The sequence below is a fragment of the Sorex fumeus genome, unplaced genomic scaffold, assembly GCF_029834395.1.
Source record: "Sorex fumeus unplaced genomic scaffold, SorFum_2.1 ptg000003l, whole genome shotgun sequence".
Lineage (NCBI taxonomy): Eukaryota > Metazoa > Chordata > Mammalia > Eulipotyphla > Soricidae > Sorex > Sorex fumeus.
The window spans coordinates 43,073,899-43,100,994 of NW_026606060.1; the positions used below are offsets into that span (position 1 = coordinate 43,073,899).

The 27,096-nt window shown below is 42.2% G+C and overlaps 2 protein-coding genes across 2 annotated transcripts in view; one reads left to right on the plus strand and one right to left on the minus strand.

Annotated features, from left to right (window-relative positions):
* Positions 1-7,464: 7,464 nt before the first annotated feature.
* On the plus strand, positions 7,465-13,653 carry SNRPF (small nuclear ribonucleoprotein polypeptide F). The gene is made up of 4 exons (XM_056117688.1): positions 7,465-7,606; positions 9,610-9,735; positions 12,684-12,748; positions 13,523-13,653. Exons 1-4 carry the CDS (start codon positions 7,604-7,606, stop codon positions 13,587-13,589), a joined length of 261 nt encoding a protein of 86 aa, XP_055973663.1. The 5' UTR covers positions 7,465-7,603; the 3' UTR covers positions 13,590-13,653.
* A 778-nt stretch (positions 13,654-14,431) lies between these two features.
* The window catches only part of CCDC38 (coiled-coil domain containing 38), a 54,268-nt gene continuing 41,603 nt past the window's right edge, over positions 14,432-27,096 (minus strand). The window contains exons 12-16 of the mRNA XM_056119466.1: positions 25,956-26,107; positions 24,031-24,166; positions 17,608-17,813; positions 16,756-16,849; positions 14,432-14,738 (exon numbers count right to left, since the gene is read on the minus strand). Of these exons, the coding sequence (XP_055975441.1) occupies positions 14,625-14,738; positions 16,756-16,849; positions 17,608-17,813; positions 24,031-24,166; positions 25,956-26,107 (702 nt within the window). The 3' untranslated portion in view covers positions 14,432-14,624. The remainder of the gene's footprint in view (positions 14,739-16,755; positions 16,850-17,607; positions 17,814-24,030; positions 24,167-25,955; positions 26,108-27,096) is intronic.

Sequence of the window (27,096 nt, forward strand, 5' to 3'; positions counted from 1 at the left end):
AGCACAGCAAATTAGATGGGAAAACAGCATAGGCACCAACTAAGCTCAGTAAGCGAAAACAGTAACACTGAAGGCTCAACTAGCAACAAACAGCTCAGTAAATCCTCAATGACTTTAATGACACCATTGTGAAATATAACAATTTTCACAAATTGTTGACTGAACTTTTTTTTTTATAATTCCACTTACATTTTGTTGTAGCAAGAAATATAAAATAAATTGTTTTGTGCCTGTGTTTGGCATATGGAGTACGTCACGGGGAGCTTGCCAGACTCTGCCGTGCGGGCGAGATACTCTCGGTAGCTTGCCAGGCTCTCCGAGAGGGGCGGAGGAATCGAACTCGGGTCGGCCATGTTGGCTGAGTGCAAGGCCAAGGGAGCAGGCTTGTCGGAAGTGGTGTAGGAAACTGGGGACAACAATGGAGGGAAGGTCACACTGGTGGTGAATTCGTGTTGGAACATTGAATGCTTGAAACAACTATATTCTGAACAACTTTCTAAAATGTGTTGCTTAGATAAGTTTTCAAAAATAAAAATTAAAAAAAAAGAAGTAAAGGAAATATCTTCAGTGAAAACCTCTTTGTTCGCCTTATCCCAGCTCCCAGGACAACGGGTGGCAACCAGTGATCTTAGTATCCTATAGGATCTTCTGGGATAGTGACATATCAGCAAGTGGATATCCTACACCTTCTTTTTATATACATAGACAAAGTATTATATAAATGAGTCTCTGCTGCACTTTTCTCAGTAATTTCTCTTGGAGGTCTTCCAAGACCTGGACACTTTTATATTTAATAGACCATTTATAGCTAGGAAAACATTCCTCAGTTGGGATAGTCTGATATTATCTGACTGTTAGAAGCATATTGTGTCAGAATACCAACCACAGAAATGCATCTTTTCATTTCACCTTCTCAAGTGGTACACCATTGGATTTATCCCATGACTGACAATGGTCATTTAGTCACTGGATAAATCTGCTGGGATTGGTTCCCCCTTTATAGTAAGTATTTCATGGGGACATGAAAGGCTTTGACATGATAATCCTATTTCTTGTTAACTGATTCTAAATCAAACTTTCTATTTCCTCATGTTTTTAAACCAGAATGCATTCATGGTTTCCTCCCCACCCCCAGTGGTTATAAGCCATTACTTTATGTATTTTAGCTCAAATTATATTATATGTGAAGCTTCTTCAATTACTCATTATTCTGTGAGCACCTTTTGACTCCTTCAGACCATTTTGCACCAGCTTAGAATCAGCCAATTTTCTGAGGTGCTTTTGCCGTTGAGCCCCCAGGCCTACCGCCATCATTTCTTCTAATCCAGTTTCACACTCTTCTTTCTAGTCTCCTCTGGTTCTATGTTCACCATTCCCTTTTCTGTTGAGAAACCTGGTTCTAACTGTCCTTAGTAGATGTATTCTTTTAACTAGTAAAGTAATCCCTATGCTTCTTCTGGATGGATGTTTTCCTCATTCCATCCAAGTTCTGATACCTTGTGCCATGGGACTCTCCAACCCACTGTCCTCCATGACTTAGCCTCCCACACCCCATGACTGGCCGCCACCATTACCGGGAGAGTTTTTCTTATCCTTATCCTGAGTCCGGTGCCAGGCTGCCCCTCACCCTGCAAAGTTATCCACTTCTCTTCTCAGGAACCAACTTCCCTATCACTCTTTGACATGACACCTCCACCTCTGCTCAGGCTCTGCTGCTCCAAGTTGGCCACCGCCTATATGGACGCCCTTTCACCCACCCACGGCTGCTGCTACCCCTATCATGGATGGCCTACTTTGCACCATTTTGTCTAATGGCTCTGGAGACTGCTTGTTCTGAAGGGGAGAGGAGAAGACCTGTCTGAACTCTCGGTGTTTGGAGAAAGGAAGGGGGCATCCTCTGGAATGAGGGAGGGGTGAGTAGGGAATCTTTGAATGAAATAAGCTCCCACAGCTAGTACATACTGGAGTCCAGGTTCCAATGACACCTCAGAATCAGAGCTAAAAACCATGATATTGGGGCTGGAGCAATAGCACAGCGGGTAGGGTGTTTGCCTTGCACGCAGCCGACCCGGGTTCAATTTCCAGGATCCCATATGGTCCCCCGAGCACCACCAGGATTAATTTCTGAGTGCAGAGCCAGGAGTAACCCCTGAACATCGCCGGGTGTGACCCAAAAAAGCAAAAAAAAAATTAAAAAAAAAAAACAGCCACTGAGGTATAGACAATGCATTAAAAGCATTGCTCCTTTGAGTGGCACATGGTAGACATGCCTGTTTTATGTGACGAACAATATCATGGTTTTTATTTATTTTATTTTGCTTTTTGGGTCACACCCGGCAATGCTCAGGGGCTACTCCTGGCTCTGCACTCAGAAATTACTCCTGGTGGTGCTTGGGGGACCATATGGATGCTGGGAATCGAACCCAGTTCGGCCACGTGCAAGGCAAACGCCCTATCCACTGTGCTATCACTCCAGCGCCTGTTCTTTTAATATAACCATAAGCACAAGAACAAATCTTACATGTCAGCTCATATTTCTTCAAGCTCAGCACCTCATTAAGTCCTGTCTCTCCCCCCATGGACCAGTTGAATACAGCACCTGGAGTCCTGCTGTCTCTCCTAAAAGCCCAGCACCCTTCAATGAGGCCTGAGGCCTGGGACCAGATTTCCCCAGCTTTGTCTCAATGCTTCCCACAGGGGCACTTGGTGAGTGAACTAAGTGAGTCAGGAAATATAATGAAAGCTGCAGATAAATGTTCCGTCAATGTCTCTCTCTGATGGGACAGTACAATAAGAGGGATATTTCTAGAAAGTGAAGGAACGTCTGAGCAGAGCTATCCCAGAAGGCCAAACAATTGGATTTCTATGAAGCAGTAACCAGTTCAAACTTACACCTCAGCACTTGCTTTTTAACTCCCCCTTCTTACCCTTTTGCTTCATTCTTGTTGCCCTGGATTGCTCCTGCCAAGAAAACATTTGCACTTCCATTTTCCCTCAGGGTCTGGTTTATAAGGACCATGGGTTGGCACCAGGGGAGGAATTTTTCTCAGACTAAAGTAACAAATATTGTGGTTTTTCTGAATGACTAAAATAACATCATGGAAACTGTTAGTCACGTAAGCAATTTTATTTCTAACCTTGCTAGGACTTTGTAAAGCTTAAAAAAAAAATGTTCAGCCCTTCTTAATCCGTGCATAAGGCCACATAGTATAGGTTTCTGCACTTTATTCTAATATTATCTCTGGTTTTATTATTTTCTCTTCATCCTTCATTATTTTATAATAGCTTTCATGTTATGTTTTATAAGTTATTACAAATCATTTTTAGAATAATGCAGAAGACAAGAAATGTGGCTTTGTATTGCTTCGTAGTTGCACAACTTTTTTTTTTTTTACTTTTTGGGTCACACCCAGAGATGCACAGCGGTTACTCCTGGTTCATGTACTCAGGAATTATCCCTGGAAGTGCTCGGGGGACCATATGGGATTTATGGGGGGACCACATGGGATGCTGGGAATCAAAACTGGGTCGGCCACATGCGAGGCAAATGCCCTACCCGCTATACCATTGCTCCAGCCCCTAGTTGCACAGATTTTATGTTAAATTTTTTGTTGATGTTTTTGGACCACACCCAGCAGTAGTCAGAGTTTACTCCTGACTCTCTACTCAAGAAATCAATCCTGGTAGGTTTGGGGAACTATGTGTGGTGCCAGGAATGAAACCTGGGTTGGCTACATACAATTTTCTTTTTCCTTTTTGTAAAAATGGGGTTGAAAATATTATGTGACGTTTAAAAAATGTAAAGCCAGAATTACTGAAAAACAGGGTTCACAAGAGCTAAAAGCTAACTATTCAAAAGACATTTGTGCTCCCATATCCATTGCAACACTGCTCACAATAGGGAAACAACCCAAATGTGCAAGAATAGATGAGTGAATGAAGAAATTGTAGAGCATATGTACAATGGAATGCTACTCTGCTATCAGCAAAAACAAAATTATTAAATTTGCTCCTATGTGGATGGAATTGGAGGGTACCATGCTTAATGGCATCAGTCAGCCAGAGAGGGATTGATACAGAATGATCTCTCTCATACGTGTGATACAAAGTACAATAAAGGAATGACAAGTGGATAAGGATAATAGATTCTGAGAACTAGTCTATAGAATGGATATTACCAAGAGTAGGGGAGTATTGGTGGGTAGGAGGGGACCCAGAGACAACAGTGGAGGGAAGTGGAAATTGTGGTTGAGTGTGTGGTGTTGGAACATTATATGTATGAAACCCCATCATTAGCAGTATTCTAAATCATGGTGTAAAGAAGTCTGGCAGGGCTGGAGCGAGAGCACAGTGGGTAGGGCTTTTGCCTTGCATGTGGTCAACCCAGGTTCGATTCCCAGCATCCCATGTGGTCCCCTGAGTCACTTAATCACTTAATCACTTAACTTCCCGTTAGTCGTCGATTTGCTCGAGCGGGCGCCAGTAACGTCTCCATTTGTCCCTGTCGCGTGCTAGTGTAGCCCAATGGCATCTCTTTGCTCCGGGAACATGGAGGGCCTCAAACCGATCGTTCATGACCTTGACAAAGAAGTCTGACCATCTGGTAGGTGGGCGGCCACGCGGTCTCTTGACATCCCGTGGAATCCAATCAGTAACAGCTCTAGTCCAACGGTCGTCTTTAAATCTCATTACGTGACCAGCCCATCTGATTTTCGACACCTTGGCAAATGAGACAGCGTCCCTGATCCTTGATCGTCGACGGATGTCAGAGCTCCGGATTCGTTCTCTCATTTGAGTGAAACGTGATATTCCAAGCATAGCTCTTTCTATTCTTCTTTGGGAGACCTGAATGGCGTTCTCATCTTGTTTGCGTAGGGCCCAGGTCTCTGAGGCATATGTTAATGCAGGAAGAACAGTGGAATCAAAGAGATGTGCCCGGAGCCGGAGGTTCTTCGTCCTCTTAGCTATTTCTTCGACGTTCTTGAAGGCGTTCCAAGCCGCTCTCTTCCTCCTGCGCAGCTCGAGTGCCAGGTCATTTGTCATGTTGACCTCTCGACCTAGGTACACATAGCTGTTGCATTCGGAGATGGTCGTTCCATTGAGAGCGAATGGGGTGTCAGGAACAAGGCTGTTTCTCATAAACATTGTCTTCGTAAGATTCAGCTGTAGTCCTACCTTTCCACACTCACGGTCAAAGTCGGCCAGCATTTGTGCCGCTTGGCTGATGTTTGGTGTTATTAAAACAATGTCATCAGCAAAGCGGAGGTGGTGTAGTTGCCGACCATCTATCTTCACTCCCATTCCTTCCCATTCCAGTCGTCGCATGATGTTCTCGAGGGTGGCACTGAAGAGTTTTGGTGAAATGGTATCACCCTGCCGCAACCCTCTCTTGACATCAACGATCACTTCTTTGTAGAATGGTGAGATCCTGGTAGTGAATCCGCAATACAGCTCACGGAGGATCCTGATGTATTGGGCTTGAATGCCCTGATTGGCTAGGGCTTCAATGACCGCTTCCGTCTCAACAGAATCAATGAACGTTCTTTAAATCAATGAACGTTAAGCAGAGCGGCATCTTGAACTCCCGAGAAACCTCAATGAGTTTGGTTATCGTGTGGATATGGTCGATGGTGCTGAATCCTTTGCGGAACCCTGCTTGCTCACATGGTTGTCCTTCATCTAGTGTTCTGCCAATCCTATTCAGGATGACTCGAGTGAACAACTTGTAGATGACAGACAATAGGCAGATCGGGCGATAGTTGCCAATGTCATGGATGTCTCCCTTCTTGAACAGTAGTACGGTCCTGCTGGTTTTCCATTGAGATGGAACCTTGCATTCAGACAGGTAGCGAGTGAAGAGTAATCCCTGAGTAATCACGGCCAGAAGTAATTCCTGAGTGCAGAGCCAGGAGTAACCCCTGTGCATCACTGGGTGTGACCCAAAAAGCAAAAAAAAAAAAAAAAGTAAATAAAAATAAAGAAGCCTGGCACCTAGTAGGAATCCCAATGTCTGTATGAGGGCTAAGTATTAAATGATCATTAAATGATCCTGGCAGTTCAAGAAAAATTCATGGTGCTGGGGGTCAATAATCCCAGTGATTGTACTGCAGCAAAAGCAAAATGGCACTGAAAACTACACTGACCCATCACTAAAGCAAAGTTATGTTAGGTTCTTCCACTTCTACATAGACAATAAAACAACATAGTTAATGACGACTGAATCTTCAGACCTGGATATATCCACACGGTTCAGCTTCTCTCATAATCTGTAACAGTGAAAGCCCAAAGGAGAAGGTAGTATAGTGGGTAATGTGCTTTCCTTATCTCCTACCCTATCTCCTGAGGGGAGGAAGGAAGGGAAAGGGGGAGAGGAGGAAGGGAGAGGGGGGGAAAGAGAGAGAGAGAGACAGAGACACAGAGAGACAGAGAGAGACAGAGACAGAGCACGCGCAATCAACCTAGGAAACAAAGGTCTTGGGGGCCAAGAAACTGCTGAACACCATGCCCAAGACCCCATGGAGGTTCTAACCCTGAAGGAGCGCCCTAGTCGAACCCAGTGCTTCATTATGACAGAAAAAAAAAAAGCAACAATTGAGCCTCAGATCCACACTCACTTACTAGGCAGCAGCCCCAATAAACAACAACCCAGCTAGGCCCAAAAAAAGGATGCATTCTGCTAGGGTTTCAGCTGGGGAGCGAGGTGAGCATCTGCTCCAGGAGGAAGCAGACGACTTGAAAACCAGGCCTTTAGTGACCTCAGAAGAATCGATTCTCGACTGGCCTCCCGATTCCCATCCTTAATTTCAATGCACATCACCAATGCGTGCTATAAAAACAAACAAACAAACAAAGATAGGCGGCCGCAGGATCCCTGTGGGCAATGCAAAAGGCACAGTTGGAAGGGTGGACACCACCATGGGACCTCATTCTGAAATCTGCCCTGTGCTTGACCTTCTTGGGTGCGCTTCATCTACCTTAGTCTAGTCTCGTCACTCTCACTCACTTGAATGAAAGCGGGTTGATATGAGCTTTACGGAACAGAGAACGCTATGCCAGAGGACCTATTCCCTCAACAAATAAATACAACCTTCACCAACACACACACACACACACACACACACACACACACACACACACACACACACACACACACACCACATACACACACCACACACACACACACACACACACTCTGCGTGGAAGCAAGGTAGAATAAACTCCACAGCCCCGAATTCGTCTTCACAATATAAAAGCACAATGAAAAAGACGGAACGCCCCTCTAAACCAAGTTGGAGGAAAACCTCCGCATTCGGTAACTGCAGCACCTTTCAGCCTCGGAAGGCGTTCGAACGCACACAACCGCGCCGCGCCTCTCGTTGCTAGGAGACCGCCTCGCCACCTCGTCCAATCGGCTCGCATCTCTTTGCGTCCAATCACAGGCGCCAGAAGAGCGGTGGTCGAAGGTGAAAGGTCACGCTTCTTGGAGGCGGCCATTTCTCTCGCTGCTCCGTGCTTCGGGCCCTGAAGTCGCTAGTGCAGTCACGAGGGACAGACGACCGCTGGGTCGGCGGCGAGTGGCCTGCAGCATCCGCCCGTAGTCGCAATGGTAAGGAGGCGGGGGACGTCCAGGTCGCCGTAGAGAGAGAGAGAGAGTAAGGGAGGGCGGCCAGTTTCAGCCAGCCTGGTTCGCGCGCTTCTCATTCATCCGCGCGAGGAGTCGCGCACGGGCTCGCCGGCCTGCCTTTCGCTGCTTGGGGGGCTTGGGGTTGTCGAGGCGCGCGCCCTTTGCAATGCACCTCCCCCCTCCTCCCTCCCTCTGCAGGAGTGCCCTCTTCTCTGGGCTCCGTTTGGGTCTTGATCGCAAGGAGGTATCGAGATCAACCCCGTTAGCGTGTTCCGTTGTCGGAGCCCGAAGCCCGGCGGAATAGAATCCGGCCTTGGGCGCATCGGGCGCGTTGGTGCCCTGAGCAGCTGTGTGTCGAGCGCATACTTCCTGAGAGGTCTTGTGCCGGACGCTGGGAATAATAAATGGTACAGAAGAAAAAAAATTAAAAAGAGCGAGCGGGAGCCCGGCGGACCGTGCTCTCGAGGTTAATTTAGCAGCCAGACGTCTATGGTGATGGGCGATGGGAAGTGCCGGGGGAGGGTGTCGCTGTGATCAATTGAACCGAGTGCATGGGTGCAGGGACCGGGGGCGGGATTGATGGAAAGCCAGGGTTCTGTTGGCGAATAGAGCCTGTGGTTTATGAGAACGGGTTGGGAGACCTCTGAGGACACCCCCCCCCCACCACCACACACACACACACACACACACACACACACACACACACACAAATGCGCGCGCGCACACACACAGCGTCCCAAGTGCATTTGGCAAGAGCGAAGTATTTTATGCGTAGTGTGCGCTGCAAAAAAAAAAGGGAACGCTGCTTTATGCAGGATAATTTGGAGAGGAATGGGATAGGAAGCTGGAGACCTAAAAGGAGGTAACGGGATGGGAACCTGGAGACCTAGAAGGAGCTGATGGTCTGGGATGCTGGATACCTAGAAGGAGGTGATGGGATGGGAAGCTGGAGACCTAGAAGGAGGTAGTTCCTGGCGTCGCTGGCTCTTCCAGAGATGACCCTAAACATACAGACTGGGGGTGGCGGGGTTTACCAGCTACGTTTCTTGGTGATCGATTCTCAGTAGTTTTGCTAGATCGGATAAGCCGGGACCCTATCCAGTGCCTGGCATTTCTGTGCAAGACAGTCCAGTGTGCTCGGCCTCATCTAGCCTTCTAGCCAGGGATCTTGATTTTAATGAAGTGTTTGTATGCCCTGAGATACTACCTGTTGCTTACTCCCCCCCACCCCTTTTTTTTTTTAACTACTTACAAGCCTTATATCTCTGCCTGGGTAAACCCTTTCCACTCTGGAAAATAATCTCTCAGATAAAGGCACTACTTTATTCAGCAGTTTTTCCAACTCAACCCTTGGTTACTTTGGTACCCTTGTACATAGCATATCGCCGCTACTACAGAGGAGTATTTGAAGTGATTTGCTGTTCCTCCTTTGTGGGCTTCTTGAAGGACAGGAATTGTCAATTACATTTTTTAAAAAAAACTGCCTATACCTATGTTTTTTTTAAAAAAATATATATATATAATATATAGCCTGGGACAGTGATGAATAATTATGTATTTGAGAGCCTCTGAAGTGAGTGGCAATACTTTCAAAGTTTTTATTTAGTTTGTTTTGGGGGGGCTGTGCTCAGGGCTTACTGCTGGCTCTGCACTAAGGGATGACTCCTGGCTAGGCTTGGAGGACCATATTTGTTGCTGGGAGTTGAAGCCAGGTTGGTTGCATGCCAGACAAGCGCCCCCACCTGAGTCCTGTCACTTTGGCCTATATCTTTTAAAGTTTTCAGAGTTGAAGACGAAATTGGCCGCTTATGTATTTCTGTTTTTCTCATACTGCTCATTCAGTTGAAAGTGAAGATTGTGTAGGAGTCCAGAGGCCACCTCATTCTTATGCAGTGGAATGCCAGTGATCTGTTGGGGTAGAGAAGGTGGTAGAAACCTGGGCAAGAAAACTTAACCGATTGCTCCCCTTGTTGTTCTTTGTGCAGAGTTTACCCCTCAACCCCAAGCCTTTCCTCAATGGATTAACAGGAAAGCCAGTCATGGTGAAACTTAAGTGGGGAATGGAGTACAAGGGCTACCTGGTGTCTGTAGATGGCTATATGAACATGCAGGTAAGCCATGGCCGGGAACTCGGGTATACCTTTCTGTACTTGATTCATTAAACATTTAGAAAACGTAAGAGTATATTAAATTGACAAGAAAGCAAAAATTCAGAAATAAAGTCAAGTCGGTGAAGGCCATTCTTATAGACATGGGGTCCAACCAGAATTCAACCACAAGTGAACTTCTGCTGAAGTATATGTATATTCTTTTCTCTCTCTCTCTCTCTCTCTCTCTCTCTCTCTCTCTCTCATATATGTTATGGTTACATTGTGTACATTATACTTGCCATTATCTTTTTCCAAAATTCTTCATTGCCAAGTGACCCTGGATCCATTAAGCAAGTGACCTCTGCTCTGGTTCAGGTCTCTATTCTGAATATTAAATGGACCCAGACAGTATTTGTCTGGACACAAACTACATCCGACTTAATTCAAAACAGTACTTTTTTGTATTTACTTTTTCAAGTTTTATGTTGTAGCATTCGTCAGAATTTTCATATTTTTTTATGGCTAAACAATTATATCTGTGTTTATGTATTTTTTGGATCTATTCCATTGGTATACATGTTTCTATCTTTTGGCTATTCTGAATAAAGCTACTATGAATATGAACATGGGTATACATATATGAGTCTTGGCTTTAAGTTTTTCTGGTTGTATATATAGAAATGAGCTTCAAAGAATATCCTGCCTGCATGGCAAAGCCTGGCAAGCTACCCGTGACTTATTCAATATGCCAAAAACAGTAACAAGTCTCACAATGGAGATGTTACCGGTGCCCGCCCAAGCAAATCGATGAACAATGGGAGGACAGTGCTACAGTGCATATATAGAAATGAAATTGCTGGGCCATAGACTTTTTTGAAGAATTGCCATACTTTTTCCCACAGCAGTTGTACGATTTCACTTTGTACCAGCAATACAGGGGCTGGAGCGATAGCACAGTGGATAGGGCGTTTGCCTTGCACACAGCTGACCGGGGTTTGATTCCTCCGCCCCTCTTGGAGAGCCCAGCAAGCTACCGAGAGTATCCCTCCTGCACGGCAAAGCCTGGCAAGCTATCCATGATATATTTGATATGCCCCAAAACAGTAACAAGTCTCACAACGGAGACTTTACTGGGCCCACTCGAGCAAATCGATGAACAACTGGAGGACAGTGCTACAGTACTACCAGCAATACAGAAGGGATCCAGTTCCTCTTCATCCTCACCAACACTTTTTTCTTATAAAAGCACAGCTGTTGATATGATGTGTTCACTTTGCTTGGATTTTCATTTCCCTGTTTAGAGATTTGACCAACTTCCATGTTCTTATTGGCTATTTACATATAATTTTAGGGAAAATGTCTGTCATCCTTCTGTTGTTTGTGCAGTTTGTGCAGTTTCCCTTTTTTCCTCTCTTTGTAGTTGTAATGGTTTCTGACCTTTTTTTTTTTAAAGAATCAATTATACATTTTTTGAAATGGAGGTAAAATTTGTGTATCTGATAAATCGCAGATGGATAAAGTTAAAGGATATTTATACAGGTCACCTGTGATTCTGAATATTCCTTACTGGTTATGCTTATAGACAGACTGCTGATAGGAATACTTATCAAGAATGGTGAGGTTTTTGTTGTTGTTTTTTTAATAACATCACTTGAACAGGTGGCTCCCTAAGTTTTTACACAGAATGGTTTGGGCCTGCAAAATTTTTCAGGCAGAAATATGAAAATGTGCTAAATATGTTTGGGGTTAGATAGTGGTACTGGTAACATCATTTTCCAAATATACTAAAAACCGTACATCTGTGTAGTTGAAAGAATGAATTTTATAGGCATTATATTTCATATTGAAAGAAAAAAATTAACTCACCAGATATTTATAATTTAACTTCCTAGTAAGCCTTCTGAAAAAATTATTTGCTCTTATACATTATTTCTGAGCTCTTAACCTATAAAACTAAATGTTAAAACGATCACATAATGTTTCATATTCTCTGGGCATAGGGGTTACTTTTTGTTCTGCTTAGGAGAGAGATGAATGTTCAGTAACATTATTATATTTGAAATGTCTTACAGCATCCTCCGTACATTTTTTTCTTTTCCTTTGCCCCTTGAAAAATTAATGAAGGAAACTTTCTTCTCTCCCTTCTCTCCTTTTCATCTCCCTTGTGAATACCAGATATTCCTGATTATGATTTTAGAACTGTATGTGAAGTTCTACATTGGAAAATGTAGAAATAGTTTCTTGAAATAACTGATAACTTTTGTTTAACCTCATAGGAACATGTTTTATGCTTTCATGAGCACATAATTTAAAAAACCTCGATCAGTTCTTTGGTTGTTATCTGGTATGAGAATTGATATTTTAGCAGTAGTTTCTATATTTATTTAAATGTATGATACATTATTCTGATATAATTCTTATTAACTGAAGTTTCATAACATGTTTTAATATCAACTTATTCATAAGTTGGAGACTATCTTCCTTGACTCATTGTTTTTATTTCTAACAAAAATACTATTTTGCTGATGGAATTGAGCAATAGTCCCCCACATAAGGTGCTTATCTTACTGGTCAGGCACATGTAACTGACATAATTTGATTCCTGGCACCACGTATGGTACCTTGAAGCCTGCTGTTGTGATCCCCGAGTATAGATTCTGGACTAAGCCCCTGACCACAGCTGGGTGTGGCCCCAAACCCAGTTAAAGAAAGAAATACTTTGTAGTTGACAGGTATAAAAATTTTAAAGTGAGCTTTATTATATATTAATTCTATAGCCATCAGTGTGAACCTTGACCGGATTTATATGAAATCTCTTAAGTGCATAGCATAGTAATAGCTTATCTTCTCACTCTGAATTATTGATAAATAAGAGTTTTGGTATAGAAAAGTCCTAGTTATTAGTAATAACTTCTCTTACTAGTGTGTTTTCCTCCTGAATGAGTATACTTTTTGTTTTTAATTTAAAGCTTGCAAATACAGAAGAATACATAGATGGAGCATTGTCTGGACATCTGGGTGAAGTTTTGATAAGGTAACAAAATAGCAGTAATATTCATATATATAGAGTTAGTGCCAAGTGTTATAAACCTGCTTAAATAAGCTAATTAGTGACTATTTTTTAATTTTCTGATCACTTGATTTAACATAACTATCTACAGCTAGACTTCATGAAGTTCTTGTTAATCTTGTCAAAGAAGTTTGTTGTTTGATTTTGCTTTTTGGGTCACACCCAGCAGTGTTCAGCACTTACTCCTGGCTCTATGCTCAGGGATTTCTCCTGATTCTAAGTGGGCCGTATGAGGTTTGGGAGGGGGAAGAAAGCGGGTAGGAATCAAACCCAGGTTGGTGACATGCAAGGCAAATGCCCTGTCTGCTGTACTGTCGCTTTTGCCCTTAAAGAAGATTTAACTATTTTGGAGCAATTTATTCTTAAGATTTTTCTAGTTTTGATTATAAACTTTCTGCCTATGAACCATAACCTTTTCCAGTAATTTTTAGTTTTGAAATTTATTTTAGTTTGATTCATTTTTATTATTATTAGGGATTTTTGTTATACTTATTTTTTAGATCTAGCTTTACATCTTGAAATGTTTTTGTCATTTTTCCCTTTAGAATGAGTGTAAAGGAAACCATTTGTAACAAACACGGGGGGAAAAATCAGCATTTTTTTCTGACACAGATGACTTTATAAGAGAAAGAAATTATATGTTTAGCATTCGTTATAATGAACAAGTCTAGTGATAGTGATTCATATCTTATGTAGTTTCCACTTGGAAAAACATAAAGATTGTTTTTCTATTTACAGGTGTAATAATGTCCTTTATATCAGAGGTGTTGAAGAAGAGGAAGAAGATGGGGAAATGAGAGAATAATGTCTTTTGGGGGACTTTTTTTTTTATATATATTTCTAGACAATAAAAATTTGTTTGTTTTTCAGTGTGATTGTGAACTCTTCTTACTCAGATCTTAATATGTAAATTTCAGTTCTCAAGTTGGTTTTATTTATAAGGCCCATATTCTTGGTCTATAAGGAGACATTATTTCTGTTCTTTGAAGTGTTCAAATAAACATGAATTTCAGCTCTTATAAGTTACCAGAGACTTTCTAGAGCAACTTTTTAATTTGAGTTTTTCATTGACTTATTGAAGCTCTGGTACCAGGGGTTGAACTGGGCTTCCTGGGCATGTTCTCAGTCCCTTGAGCTCTCTTACCTGTTCCTGGATTCTGTTGATATTTTTCTTACAAAACTATGTTAAAGTTATTTTTGAGACACTTTTAACATATATAAAGCTACATATTTTCTTCATAGATTTCATACTTGTAAGTGAAGTATATTATGCAATTTTGTCATGTCAACTAAGTGCCCATTATAGTTAAAATTAAAATGTCATCTGACAATGTTGACTAGAGAACACAGCAGAAATATGAATTTACTTTTAAGCTGAAGATATATGGTTTATTGAGAAATAAATTTTCTGAACAGAATGTAGATAATTTTTGAATTGTATAATGCTGAACACTCCACAATAAGTGATATATAAGCGTGGAAACTTTTCTGAGAACAGGTTGAAAATAGATCACTGAAAGTCTTTTAAGAATGCTATTGTTGCAGCTTAATGGGGTTTTTTTTTTGCCATTAAATTAATAATCGGGCAACTTGGGATATGTGTCTCCAATGGGGACAACTCAAAATGGAGATAATATTTAGCTATACAGAGTGATATATAGGATGTGGATTATAAAAGGTGCCTGTTTCCAATCCTGTAACTTTAGAATGAAAATGAAAGCCTGTCTTCCCCAAATTGACTAGGCCTAAATATCCAGGCGGAGTATTGCCCTTGCTGAAAACAAAAATCTACAAAATAATGGCTCAACATTCTGACGGTAAATGTCTTGCTGCTCTTAACTCAGGAGAAAAAGTAGTCTTCCTGCATTGCTCTTCCTCTTGAGTCCTTGACTAAAAGTAGCTCAGATTTGTTACCAGAAGGAGGCTTTGAACGATAGATAAGTCGTCTCCCCAGCTGAAACAACAAAATATTCTTCGGTTAATTGACTTTTTTCCAGGAACAATATGGATTAGAACAGTTAAATAATCACAGGTATAAACTAATTGGATGACTTACTACATATCCAGCATGTTAGACAAAGTTTAATAACATGGAATACCATAATAAGCAGAGGATGGAATAGTCAGGAAGTGAGCAGCTTGAGGTAAAGACGTTAAACAGCAAGTTTCTAATAGGCGCAGCCTAGAAAAGCACCATGTTTGTTGGAGACCAGCATTTCCTTTCACAGTGCCTTAGTTGGTTTCCTCTTTGCTTAACATCAATCATTTTCCTTTACAGAGAACTTCTAACTTGCATTTAAAAATAACTATGGACTGGGATATAGCTCTAAGGTAGAGCATATAAATAATTGCTCTAATAATACAAGTACAATATTGTATAAATACAATACTTGTATTTATACAATATTGTACTTATATTGTACTAGATGCCCTCCACTCAATCCTTGCATGAAAAATAACTACCTTTAACAAAAATTTAATAGTCTTGATAGAAACTTGTCACTGTCACTGTCCTCCTGTTGTTCATCAATTTGCTCAAGCGGGCCCAGTAATATTGTGAGACTTGTTACTTGAGAAAACCATATATTCTTTTATCGGGGGTGTGGGGATTGGTGTTGTTTTGGCCACACCCAGCGGAGCTCGGGGTTTATTTTTGGCTGCACTCAGGTTACTCCTGGTGCGTTTGGGACAATAAGGGGTATCCAGGATCAGCTGGGTCAGCTGTGGGCAAGGCAAGCACCTTACCCGCTGTACTGTCTGTCCGGTTCCATATACTATCTCTTATTTTTTAATTTTGTTTTTTGGTCGTTTGTTTACCCAGTAAAATTAATTTCATTTAAGTATCTGTGATTTTCAAAGTTAATTATAGTTGTGCATTAAAGATACAATATTCCCTCACCAATCCCTCCACCAGTTCAACAATCTTAAGCACAAACGTGATGGCTTTCAGAGGTGTTCAACAGGACACACTCACCTGTTCCTTTTTTCTGGAACATAAATGTGTCTCACACCACTCAATTTTCTCTTGTTTCCCTCTCCTTTTTTTGTCCTGACATGTGAGTTTGTGTAACTTGAGTAGGTGAGAAAAAATGTTGTTTTCTATTTGACATAAAAAAATTTTTTTTCACATCTCTATGGCCTCCCAAAGAGCGCTAACTCTCTGAGACCGCCCTGTATATGCAGAATGTTGATGTTCCCGAGATCAGTACATGCACATGCATAATGACATTTGCTTGGCAACTGGCTGCTTATACAATCATGGATGCAAACTTCCTGTTGCTTAATGGCATCATATCCACTACTACAGAGTCTTTGTGCTTCATGCCTGCAGCAACCTCCGACTTCTCAGATGTTTGCCATTAACTGACTCCTGACTAGTTAGCAACAAAAATGTCCTTCAGGTACTAGAATCTCCTTTCCTGTCCTACTGGTACAATTGTTTGCTCAACTGTCAGTGGTTTTTGGGAACCTAAGAGACAGAAGTTCGCCTCAGTAGGTAAGTACTTCCCAGTACCCAGCACTATAGTGGCTACTCAATCAGTACCTATTAATCTGTTAATTCAGTAAGATTTATTGAGTGGCCACAGGGGAATCAGGGATCACAAGATTCCCTTCTAGTCTAGAAAGAAGGATATGTTAAGAAAATAATGGTTTCAATTGTTGGGTTTGCTGCATAGTCGTGTACCTGCAGAAGGGCGATAATTCTTTTTCCCTTGAGAAGACAACATAAGTTGAGACTTCATAATATAGATAAGAAGAAGGTAAGCATAGATTATTTGTGCACCCCCTCCCCTCGAGCTATTTACCCAGTTATACCCATGACAACAAGCAGACTGCATGTACCACCTCCCCCCATGTCCCCCACCACCACCGTTGCAGTGTTCCCGGTTAGGGTAGTGTCGCCCACTTTGGGAACCAGAGTTGGAGAGTGCGCTGTGTACCTAGATGCTGGGCCTGCTAGCCACACACACCTTTTTCTTGGGTTGTGCCACTGCTCTTTCCAGGGCAGCTCGTAGTCTTTCCTCCTGGTGTTTTTGTTTTTCTTTCAGTTTCTCTTCACGCAACCTGTCAGGGGGAAAATTATCCTTTGAACTATAAATCACAAAGTGAAAAACGTTCACATCTTTAATGTCGGGTAATAAAATACCTAAATACAAGACTGTCTTTAAAGTACATGAAATCAACACTCCTTTCTCATCTCGCTGGTGTTTGACTACAAAGGTGAAATCTTAGAAATATTTGATGAGCGAACATTCTGCACTCTGATTACAAGTCATGGGACACCAAACATGGATGTACTAAATAAAAACAGTGTACTAAGTGAAACTTTTAGGCTAAATTAGTGATGACTGGGAGGGAAATGGGAAAGATGGGGGGAGAGGGGTAAACATGCTGATTTGTAACAGCACACGTGAAATTTTCATCATGTTACAATGCGATGCTAAAAATGCCAATATAATAGAAAAAATGTTTAATGCTGAACATATTTCCCACACTAAGTAATTGCTCTGTGAGGAGGGTTTGGTCCCTCCCAATGTCTCTGTATTGCAGTCTTTGCCATAGAACAAAAACTTGTTTAATATTGGTGGAAAGCGTGCAAAAACAAGCTACCTGTCTCATAAAGACTTGTACTACATTTTTATCAAGTAAGACACTAAGCTTGAGAGAGCTCATCAGGCTAAGCTCATGCTTCTCAAGCAGGAGGATGGGGTGGATCCCCAACCTGCGTGGGGCTCTCCCACCCTCAAGACCACCACCCCCTACCCCTGCCACCCTCAGAGCTTCTGGGTGAAGCCCCCAAACAAATAAGACATTGACTGTACTTTTGCCGCCTTTCTTTCTGTTTTATCCTCTCGATTGCCTCCACGTTTTCTCGGGGGATGGAATCAATGAGGTCACTCAGCTCTACCAAACGAGACTCGACTTTCACCAGCTTTTGAACAGAGGTGAGGCTGCCCACCTCAGCATCTCCTATACACACTTTGTATACTTGGTTAATTTTTTTACTAAGAGAGTCTATCAGTTTTTCCTGAGATTGGGGAGAAAAGGAGAACAGAAAATAACATCTCATCACTATTTGCTTGGTCACTTCCGTCTTACTCTAGTGAAAGGAATAGACTTTATGCTACCAAATGTTTCAAGAGGAAGACCCAGAACAGTAAGAAACTGCAGTGATGTAGGTATATATATTTGCACACACACAGAAACTGCAGTGATGTAAATATATATATATATATTCACACACATATATAATATACACACACTCAGATCATCACTATAGTAATACCTTTGATTATTTAAAAAAAACATTGAGGTATAAAAGTAACTACATACATATTCCTTTTATTTTTAAAAATTACTAAAATTATGGTTTTGTTCATCAGATTCCCAGGAAATTGAGGTAAAAGAAACATATATACTTAAGATCCAGGACTGACTATGAGCGCCGTGGGGTGCCACCGTACCCGCAAATGCAGAAAAAAAAGAGGAAAAACAATCATTTAGGTCTGAAAAATAGTTGAATATTAAAAAAACCCAGATTTCAGCTGTAAGGCTTTTTTTTCTTTCTTGCTTTTTGGGTCATAACCAGCCTATGATCAGGGGTTCCTCCTGGCTCTGCACTCTGGAATTACTCCTGGCGGTGCTTGGGGGACCATATGGGATGCTGGGAATCGAACTCAGGTCGACCGCGTGCAAACACCCTACCCGCTGTGCTATTGCTCCAGCCCCCATGTGAGGCATTTTTAAAAAATTAAACACTAGTCCTGAGAAAAAGCTCTTTAATTCCTGAAATCTCTTAATTTAGAGATGGACAGTGGGTTTTTTGGGCATCTTTTTGCAGAGAGCTGAGGAAATCTTGTTTTATTAATTACTTTTAAACTTCTGTCAAAGAAAAGGGAAAAAAACGCATGTGTTTTATAGATATGTATATATATCACTTAATCACTTAATCCCCGTTATTCATCGATTTATTCGAGCGGGTGCCAGTAACGTCTCCATTCATCCCGGTTGCGTGCTAGTGTAGCCCAATGGTATCTGTTCGTTCTAGGAACATGCAGAGCCTCAAACCGATCATTTAGGGTCTTGACGAAGAAGTCTGACCATCTTATAGGTGGGCGTCCACGTGATCTTTTGATGTTTCGTGGAATCCAATCAGTAATGGCTCTAGTCCAGCGGTTGTCTGTAAACCTCATTACGTGTCCAGCCCATCTGATTTTTGATGTCTTGGCAAATGAGACAGCGTCCCTGATTCTTGAGCGTTGACGAAGATCAGAACTCCGGATTCTATCTCTCATTTGAGTGAATCGTGATATTCCAAGCATAGTTCTTTCGATTCCTCTTTGAGAGACCCGAATAGCGTTCTCATCCTGTTTTCGTAGGGTCCAGGTCTCTGAGGCGTATGTTAATGCAGGAAGAATAGTGGAATCAAAGAGATGTGCTCGTAGCTGGAGGTTCTTTGTCCTTTTAGTTATTTCTTCAATGCTCTTGAAGGCATTCCAAGCTGCTCTCTTCCTCCTGCGCAACTCAGGTGCCAGGTCATTCATCATGTTGATTTCTCGACCTAGGTATATATAACTGTTGCATTCGGAGATGGTGGTTCCGTTGAGAGCGAATGGAGCGTCAGGAACAAGGCTGTTTCTCATAAACATTGTCTTCGAAAGATTCAGCTGAAGTCCGACCTTTCCACATTCACGGTCAAAGTCGTTCAGCATTTGTGCTGCTTGGCTGATGTTTGGTGTTATTAGAACGATGTCATCAGCAAAGCGGAGGTGGTGTAGTTGCCGACCATCTATCTTCACTCCCATGTTTTCCCATTCCAGTCGTTGCATGATGTTCTCGAGGGTGGCACTGAAGAGTTTTGGTGAAATGGTATCACCCTGCCAAACCCCTCTCTTGATATGGATGATTACTTCTTTGTAGAATGGTGAGATTTTGGTAGTGAATCCGCAATAGAGCTCACGAAGGATCCTGATGTATTGAATTTGTACGCCCTGATTGGCTAGGGCTTCCATGACCGCTTCCGTCTCAACAGAATCAAAGGCCTTCTTTAAATCAATGAACGTTAGACAGAGCGGCATCTTGAACTCCCGAGATACCTCAATGAGCTTGGTTATTGTGTGGATATGGTCGATGGTACTGAATCCTTTTCGGAATCCAGCTTGTTCACATGGTTGTCCTTCATCTAGTGTTCTGCTAATCCTATTCAGGATGACTCGAGTGAACAGTTTGTAGATGACAGACAATAGGCAGATTGGGCGATAGTTGCCAATGTCGTGGATGTCTCCTTTCTTGAACAGTAGTACGGTCCTGCTGGTTTTCCACTGGGACGGAACCTTGCATTCAGACAGGTAGCGTGTGAAGAGTCAAGCCAATGTATTGATGAGTACTGATGGTAAGTTCTTCAGGTGTTCAGGTCTGATCTTGTCTGTGCCAGGTGCTCTTTGTTTCTTTACCGACGAGATGGCATGTTGGATTTCGGAAGGGAGAACATTGGGAACGACATATCCATCATGTGGTATGTGATATGTGGGCAAGTGGATGTGGCTATTAAAGAGATCTGAGTAGAAGTCATGAATAATCTTCTCCATTGCCCTTCTGGAAGATGTGATAGATCCATCAGGACGTCGGAGGGCAGTCATCTTGGTTTTGTAGTTGGTGAAGGACAGGCGGGCATTACGAATGTTTTTCCCAGCTTCTGCTGCATCTACCAGTACTGCTGCTCTCCTGTTTTTGAGGTCATCCTTGATGGCTTCTCTGCACTGTTTTGCCAGTTCGGATGTTCGTTTGTGGTTGCCTGAGGCATGTGCCAAGCCACGTTGGCGAATAAGTTCAAGAGTGTTCGAAGAAAGACGGTTTTTTGTGGTTATCTCTCTCTTGGCATTCCTTGCATAATCATGGAGGTGCTGAATCATTCGATCGTATTCCTCATCAATGTTGTCAATGACAGCATCTTCCCATGTATATATATATATGTATATATATATATATATATATATATATAAAATCTAGAGCACTGTAGCACTGTCCTCTCGTTCATCAGTTTGTTCGAGCGGGCACCAGTAACGTCTCACAACAAATTGTGAGACTTGTTACTGTTTGGGGCATATTGAATATGTCACGGGGAGCATGCCAGGCTTTGCTATGAGGGTGAGATACTCTCAGTATCTTGCCGGGCTCTCTGAGAGGGGCAGAGGAATAATAGAACCTGGGTCGACCGTGTGCATGGCAAACGACCTACACTGTGCTAAAATTACATATATATGTATATATGTGTGTATGTATGTGTATGTACACACACACACACACACACACACATATATATACACACACACACAGAGGAGAGGGTGGAGAGATAGTATAGCAGACAGGGCTCTTACCTTGTATGAGGATGATCTGTTATATTTTAGGGCATAATCTAGGTTAGATTAGGTTAGGGCACTTAGAGCGCTACCAAGAGTGATCCCTGAGAGCAGAGCCAGGAGTAAACCCCAAAGCAACACTAGGGGTGCTCCCCAACCCACCCTGAAAAGAAAGACAGCAAGGTAAGAACAGGCTAAGTGATAGGCTATGGGAATGAAGTTCAAGCGAAAACTCATGTTTGAAAAGAGTTGATTGGTCTGGCTCAATGGAGAGGAAGAGCAGGGGGTAAACAACTCGAGGGGGCGGGCGGGGTATGAGGTGGAGCTGGTGAGAGAGAAGCAAGTCAGTGCAATCCTCGTAGCTGCCACCAGATGGCAGCCGCAGTCCAAGCACCTCCTAGGAGGGGCTCCCTAGGGAGGAGCGGGTGGGCGGAGACTGCTCCTAGGTAAACGCAGCTAGGTGCTGAAGGTGGGCTGGGAAGGGCAAGTGATCTGCAGAAAGCCACGTTTAGAAGGAACAACTAACTGGGTGGTGTGGAAGAAGGGATTGAGGGACAGTTGTTTAGATACCGCTTAAAGTCCTTTGCGCCACGAGGAGTATCCTTCTAATCTGTGTCATATTCTGGATGTAAACAGAAGCCTTTCACCGTCAATGAAGATGAATGCAGGAAGCCTGGGATGAAGGTCGGGGTTAAGAAAAGGGAGCCAGGCTTGTCAGACACGTTAGGAAGTTGGTTTCTCTAGAGGCTCACAACTCTAAAAGTTAATCAGAAGTCAGGACAGCGGCCACCTCTGCGACCGACCTGTTTGGGCAGGGGTGTAAAAGGCTGAGGAACCTTCCTCCTTTGTGGGGAGGGTACATGCGGGAACTTCTTGGGAGGTCCATCTTTGTATGCTTCAATATTATACATGAACTTAAATTTTATATTGGGATCGGGGAGCTGGCTCAAAGGGCTAGAACACATGCTTTGCTCAATCCTTGGCATCATATACTGCCCCCCACCCAACTTTTTTTTTTTAAGGTAAAGCAATGAGTCAAGGAGAAATGTTTTAGGAGGAGTTGAGTATAATTAGGAACTATGCAATTTTTGAAAGAATAAAATAGTAACAGATAAGTAACAGATAATTTGTGAACCGTAAAACTAGGTTCAACACCCCCATCACCTTAAAGAAAAAAAAAACTTCTAAAGATTTATGTTTTGTACTTTTTGGTATCTGGAAGGATGGGAGTAGGGAAGTAGGAAAATACTTTGTCGCACCTTCCCTACTCTATTGGAGGATAATACAGGGGTTAAGGTGTTTGCCTTGCTGGCTGTTGACCCCAGTTCTACACCCGGTATTGCATATATCCTGAGCACTGCCAGGGGTGATCTCTGAGCAGACCAGGAGTGAGCCCTGAGCACCACCAGGTGTGGCCCCAGAACAATTCCAAACACTGAGCAGACAGCAGGTGTGGTCCAACCCCAACACACACACAGAGAGAGAGAGAGAGAGAGAGAGAGAGAGAGAGAGAGAGAGAATTATTAGCCCCCTTTTACCAGACTGCAATAAATACATTTATAAGTGCATTTGTAAGTAAATAAACTGAAAACTGTGACCAAAATTTCATAAAATTTTCTAAAAGGTGATTTTCAAACTGATTATTTAAGACTCTGGTTCTCTCGAAGTTTCAGAGAATTGAAAATGCCTTTTTTTTTTCCATAGTTGCCTTAAACTCATATGAGATGGATTTGGAGGCGAAGGGGAGGTTAATTTGTTGTTTTTAGAGTCAGTCCATTTCATGTAAAACAAAATCGAAGGGTGGAAATAGCTTGTGTCCATCAACAGATGGGGGGGATTAAAAAAAAAAGGTCCATAAAGACAATGGAATTTTATCCCGCCATAAAGAATGAAATCCGATATGAGCTACAATCTGGCTGAACCTGGAAAACATTATGCTGAGTAAAACCAGGCAGACACAAAGGGAAACTGTGGCATGACTGCATTTATAGATGGAATCTAAGGAGGCGAGAGCTTTGAGACACAAAAATAGAGGTTTCCGGAGGCAGGGAAGCTGGGGGGACAGGGAATGACTGTTTAATGGGTCCCGAGTGACTATTTCAGATAATGACTACATCTGTGAATAGAGAGTACTGATGGTGACACAAAATTGCAAACATATATTTAGTGTCACCAATGATATGCCTTAAATGGTTCATGTATTGGTTTTGCATTTTATTTCATTTGAGATATTTTTTCACAAGGAAGTCCTAACCTTAGCTGGAATTGTGACGGGTGTAGAAACGAACTGAATTGTTCCTACCACAAACATTTACTGAATATCGGCTTCATGGGGATACTAAGCTTAGTTCACCAAGAAGGTAAGACAATGCCTGCTTGCAAGAGTTTGCCTTCAGCTGGCGGAGATGAACTCATAAACGGCTAAGCTGAAGAGTGTGGGTTACAGGTATTGGGTGATAAATCTATACAGGCTCAACGAAACCAGCTCAGTCTTGGACTGATATGCCATTCGATGTGGGTTCAAGGCGTCCTCTGTTATTTGTTCTTCAAATGACTACTAAAATGATCACAAGTACTGAACTACTTCACAAGTAGAAACTCCAATTAAAGAAATGTATCTATGAGCAGTGGGGGATCTCAGCACGTTTTGTGATAATTTGAGCAATACTTTCAGAGTCACCCAATGGTAATTTAAATGTTTTCTATTATATAAGTTGATTGTTCTTTCCCGGCAAGATTGTTCCAAGCTGTTTTTCTGCTCCTCTCAGGAACCCAGGATATTTCTGTTTTGCCTTAATGCCCACCAGCTCAATGCGAAATACAAAGGAAATACAGAAAATTATTCCACAATCCAAAATAAAATGACCAGAAGCAAAAAACAGTTACCTGAGCCTCTGAGTTAAATTCTCCAAAACTAAATAGTCTGGATCTTAATTCCAGCTCTGCAGCTTTTTCCTCTTCTCTCACACAGTTAGCCCTAAGCAGTTCCTTCTGCTCCAAAATAAACTCTATGTTGTCATTTCTGTTGCAAAAGAAAAGAGAGATGCTTGTCTTGAGTTTGTGACTTAATGAAACCATGATTCAGGATCTTCAACGATCTTTCCAGATCACATGTCAACATCTGACATCTGGCAAGCCTACTATGAGTTTCTGTTTGAAGACACTGGCCAGAGTGCATGAAGTTTTTAGGTTCAAGTGAGAAAAATTAATGCCCGTTCTTAGCTTTCACCAAGAAGCGTTTTCTACCCTCTCTGATTTTAGTGGTTCCCCACAAGTCCCTCAACTAAGAAACAGCAGAACTGAGGGGTCAGGACCCTGAGTTGTGGCTGATTAATTCATTATTAATTACTTCATTATTCTTAGCCTTGTCTGATAGTCAGTTTACATGGGGGATCCCTAGAGGGAAAAAGTGAGCCATCAACCTCCTAACAATTCTGAGGTGTCTTTCAGAGAGATTCTGAAACAGAGTTCCTCTTCCTGCAACCCACCCACCCCCATGTAATCTTATTGCAGGTACACTCTGAGGATTGGGGAAAGAGGGAAAGCAGTTAAAAGTAGTTGAGATGGGCAACTGTGAGATCAGGATATGTAGGGTCCTTTAAGCAAGTTCCTTTGCCTTAACGGTAATTGGTTTCATCTACAGCTGAAAAAGATCTTCTGGCTCAGAAAACTTAGAAAAATGATCTATATATTTTTAGGATGGCAGGTACAAAAGGCTATTCTTAACACCACAAAGCTATTTTTTCAAAATTGTAATAACATTTTAGAGAAGAATGTTTTTGAATCATCAAATCCAGTTTCCTTCCCCTGACAAAGACCTCTTTTATAATAGCCTAGATACATCTATATTTACATTAATCAAATCTACATAATTAAATTAAACTTATGCTAAGGGTTATAGCCAAGAAAAATATATTTATTAGCATTATTGTCTAAAGAATAATTTTACTAATCAGAAAATAGGATAAAAATAAACTTTATGAATGGGGTTGAAAAGATAGGACAGTAGGGAAGGCCCTTGCCTTGCATGCAGCTGATCAGGCATGATCCCCAGCACCATAGATGGTGTGCTGAGCACTGCTAGGCGTGATGGCAGAGCACAGAGCAAGAAGAAAGCCCTGAACAGCACAGAATGTGCACTCCCACACCCTCATAAACAGAACAAGAAAAAGAAAAATTCATGGGGCTGGAGTGATAGCACAGCAGGTAGGGCATTTGCCTTGCATGAGGCTGACACAGGTTCGATTCCCAGCATCCCGTATGGTCCTCTGAACACCTCCAGGAGTAATTCCTAAGTGCAGAGCCAGGTGTAACCCCTGTGCATTACCAGAAGTTACCATGTGACCCAAAAAAAGAAAAAAAAATTCATGACAACAAATGAAGGTGCTTATTTTTCATGTTTTGTTATTGCAACCTAGAAATATATTTTGGCAAGTGAAAGGACATAGGGACTAAAATTAAGCTAAAGTCAGTTTATTCTGTGTAAATATAACTTCTCCCAATCACACTGGACCATAAACTATTATTAAAGTTTCACTCTAAATCCAGAAAAGTCACGAGGAAGTTCATTTTGAAATTGTTTAATAGATTGGGGTTGGAACAACAGCAGAGGGTAGGGCCTTTGCTTGGCATGCGGCTGACCAGGGATGAATTCATGGCACCACATATGGTCTCCCAAGCACCAATAGGAGTAATTCCTGAGTGCAGAGTCAGGAGTAACTCCTGAGCATTGCCAAATTAGGCCCAAAACCAAACAAAACCAAAAAAGAAATTGTTAAATAGAATAAATCTATTTAGTTTTAATGACTTACATTTTATCCTGAATAATTTTTTCTCTTTTATTTACATCTTCGAGATTTTCATCTACATCTTGGGAGTATTGGACCAAAGTAAGATTCTGTTCTTCCAGCTCTGTGAGGACTTGAAGCAATTCATCTGGTTCTTTGAAATAAATCTCTGGCTCCTACACATCAATAATGAACAATTTGCTTTAAAAGTCTGCTGCCTATGCACACTAGACTTCCCAGAGTAACAGAGAAGTAAAGAAATAATATTCCTATTATGAAACTCAGGGCAGAGAATGATGCAAGAACCAATTTCCATGTAAAAGGTGGCCCTCAGGAACAGGACAATGTGGTGTATGGGGGAAGACAAAATAATAAATAATAACAGTAATAGTAATAATAAGGGTTGGAGCTATAGAACAGTAGGTAGGGTGTTTACCTTACAGGCGGCTGACCTGGGTTCGATCCCTCCGCCTCTCTTGGGATACCGACAGTATCCCGCCCCCACGACAAAGCCTGGCAAGGTAGCTGTGATATATTCGATATGCCAAAAACAGTAACAAGTCTCACAATGGAGACGTTACTGGTGCCTGCTCAAGCAAATCTATGAACAATGGGAGGACAGTGCTATAGTGCTACAGTACTAATAATGGAAGAAAAGGATGGAAGGGGAAGAACAAATGAAGAAAGGGCAGGAAAAAAGGAAAGGGTAGTTCTAGGGAAAGGTGAGGAAAGGAGCAGGAGAAAAAGCCAAGAGGCTGAATGAAGATAATGTTCACACACATTTTGTGAGGAATATTCCTTAACTTAAGTGTTGAAAGGTGACATGGGTGTTTGCACTCCCATTCTATCGTGTTTACTATGTCCAAGAGGTAGGAGCCACCGAGATGTCCATTGACTAATGGAAAAGGAAGAGGAGTCTGAACATTCGAGGGCATCAGATTCTGCCTAGAAAGAGGAGAGAATTCTGCTGTAGGCTGAAACAGGGACCAACCCGGTGAACACTTGGGTCATGTGGAGTAAGTTGGTCACAACAAGAAAACTACTGCATGATGCTACATAATCCTGGGGTAGGGGGCACACCTGGTGGTGTTCATGGGCCACTCCTGATTCAAACCTTAAGGGACACTGAGCCAGTGGTTCTGGGAACCATACACAGTGCCGGGGA

Coding starts and splice junctions, on each gene's coding strand:
- SNRPF (XM_056117688.1), top strand. Junction 9,736..12,683: donor ATGGCTATATGAACATGCAG/GTAAGCCATGGC, acceptor TTTAATTTAAAG/CTTGCAAATACAGAAGAATA. Junction 12,749..13,522: donor CTGGGTGAAGTTTTGATAAG/GTAACAAAATAG, acceptor TTCTATTTACAG/GTGTAATAATGTCCTTTATA.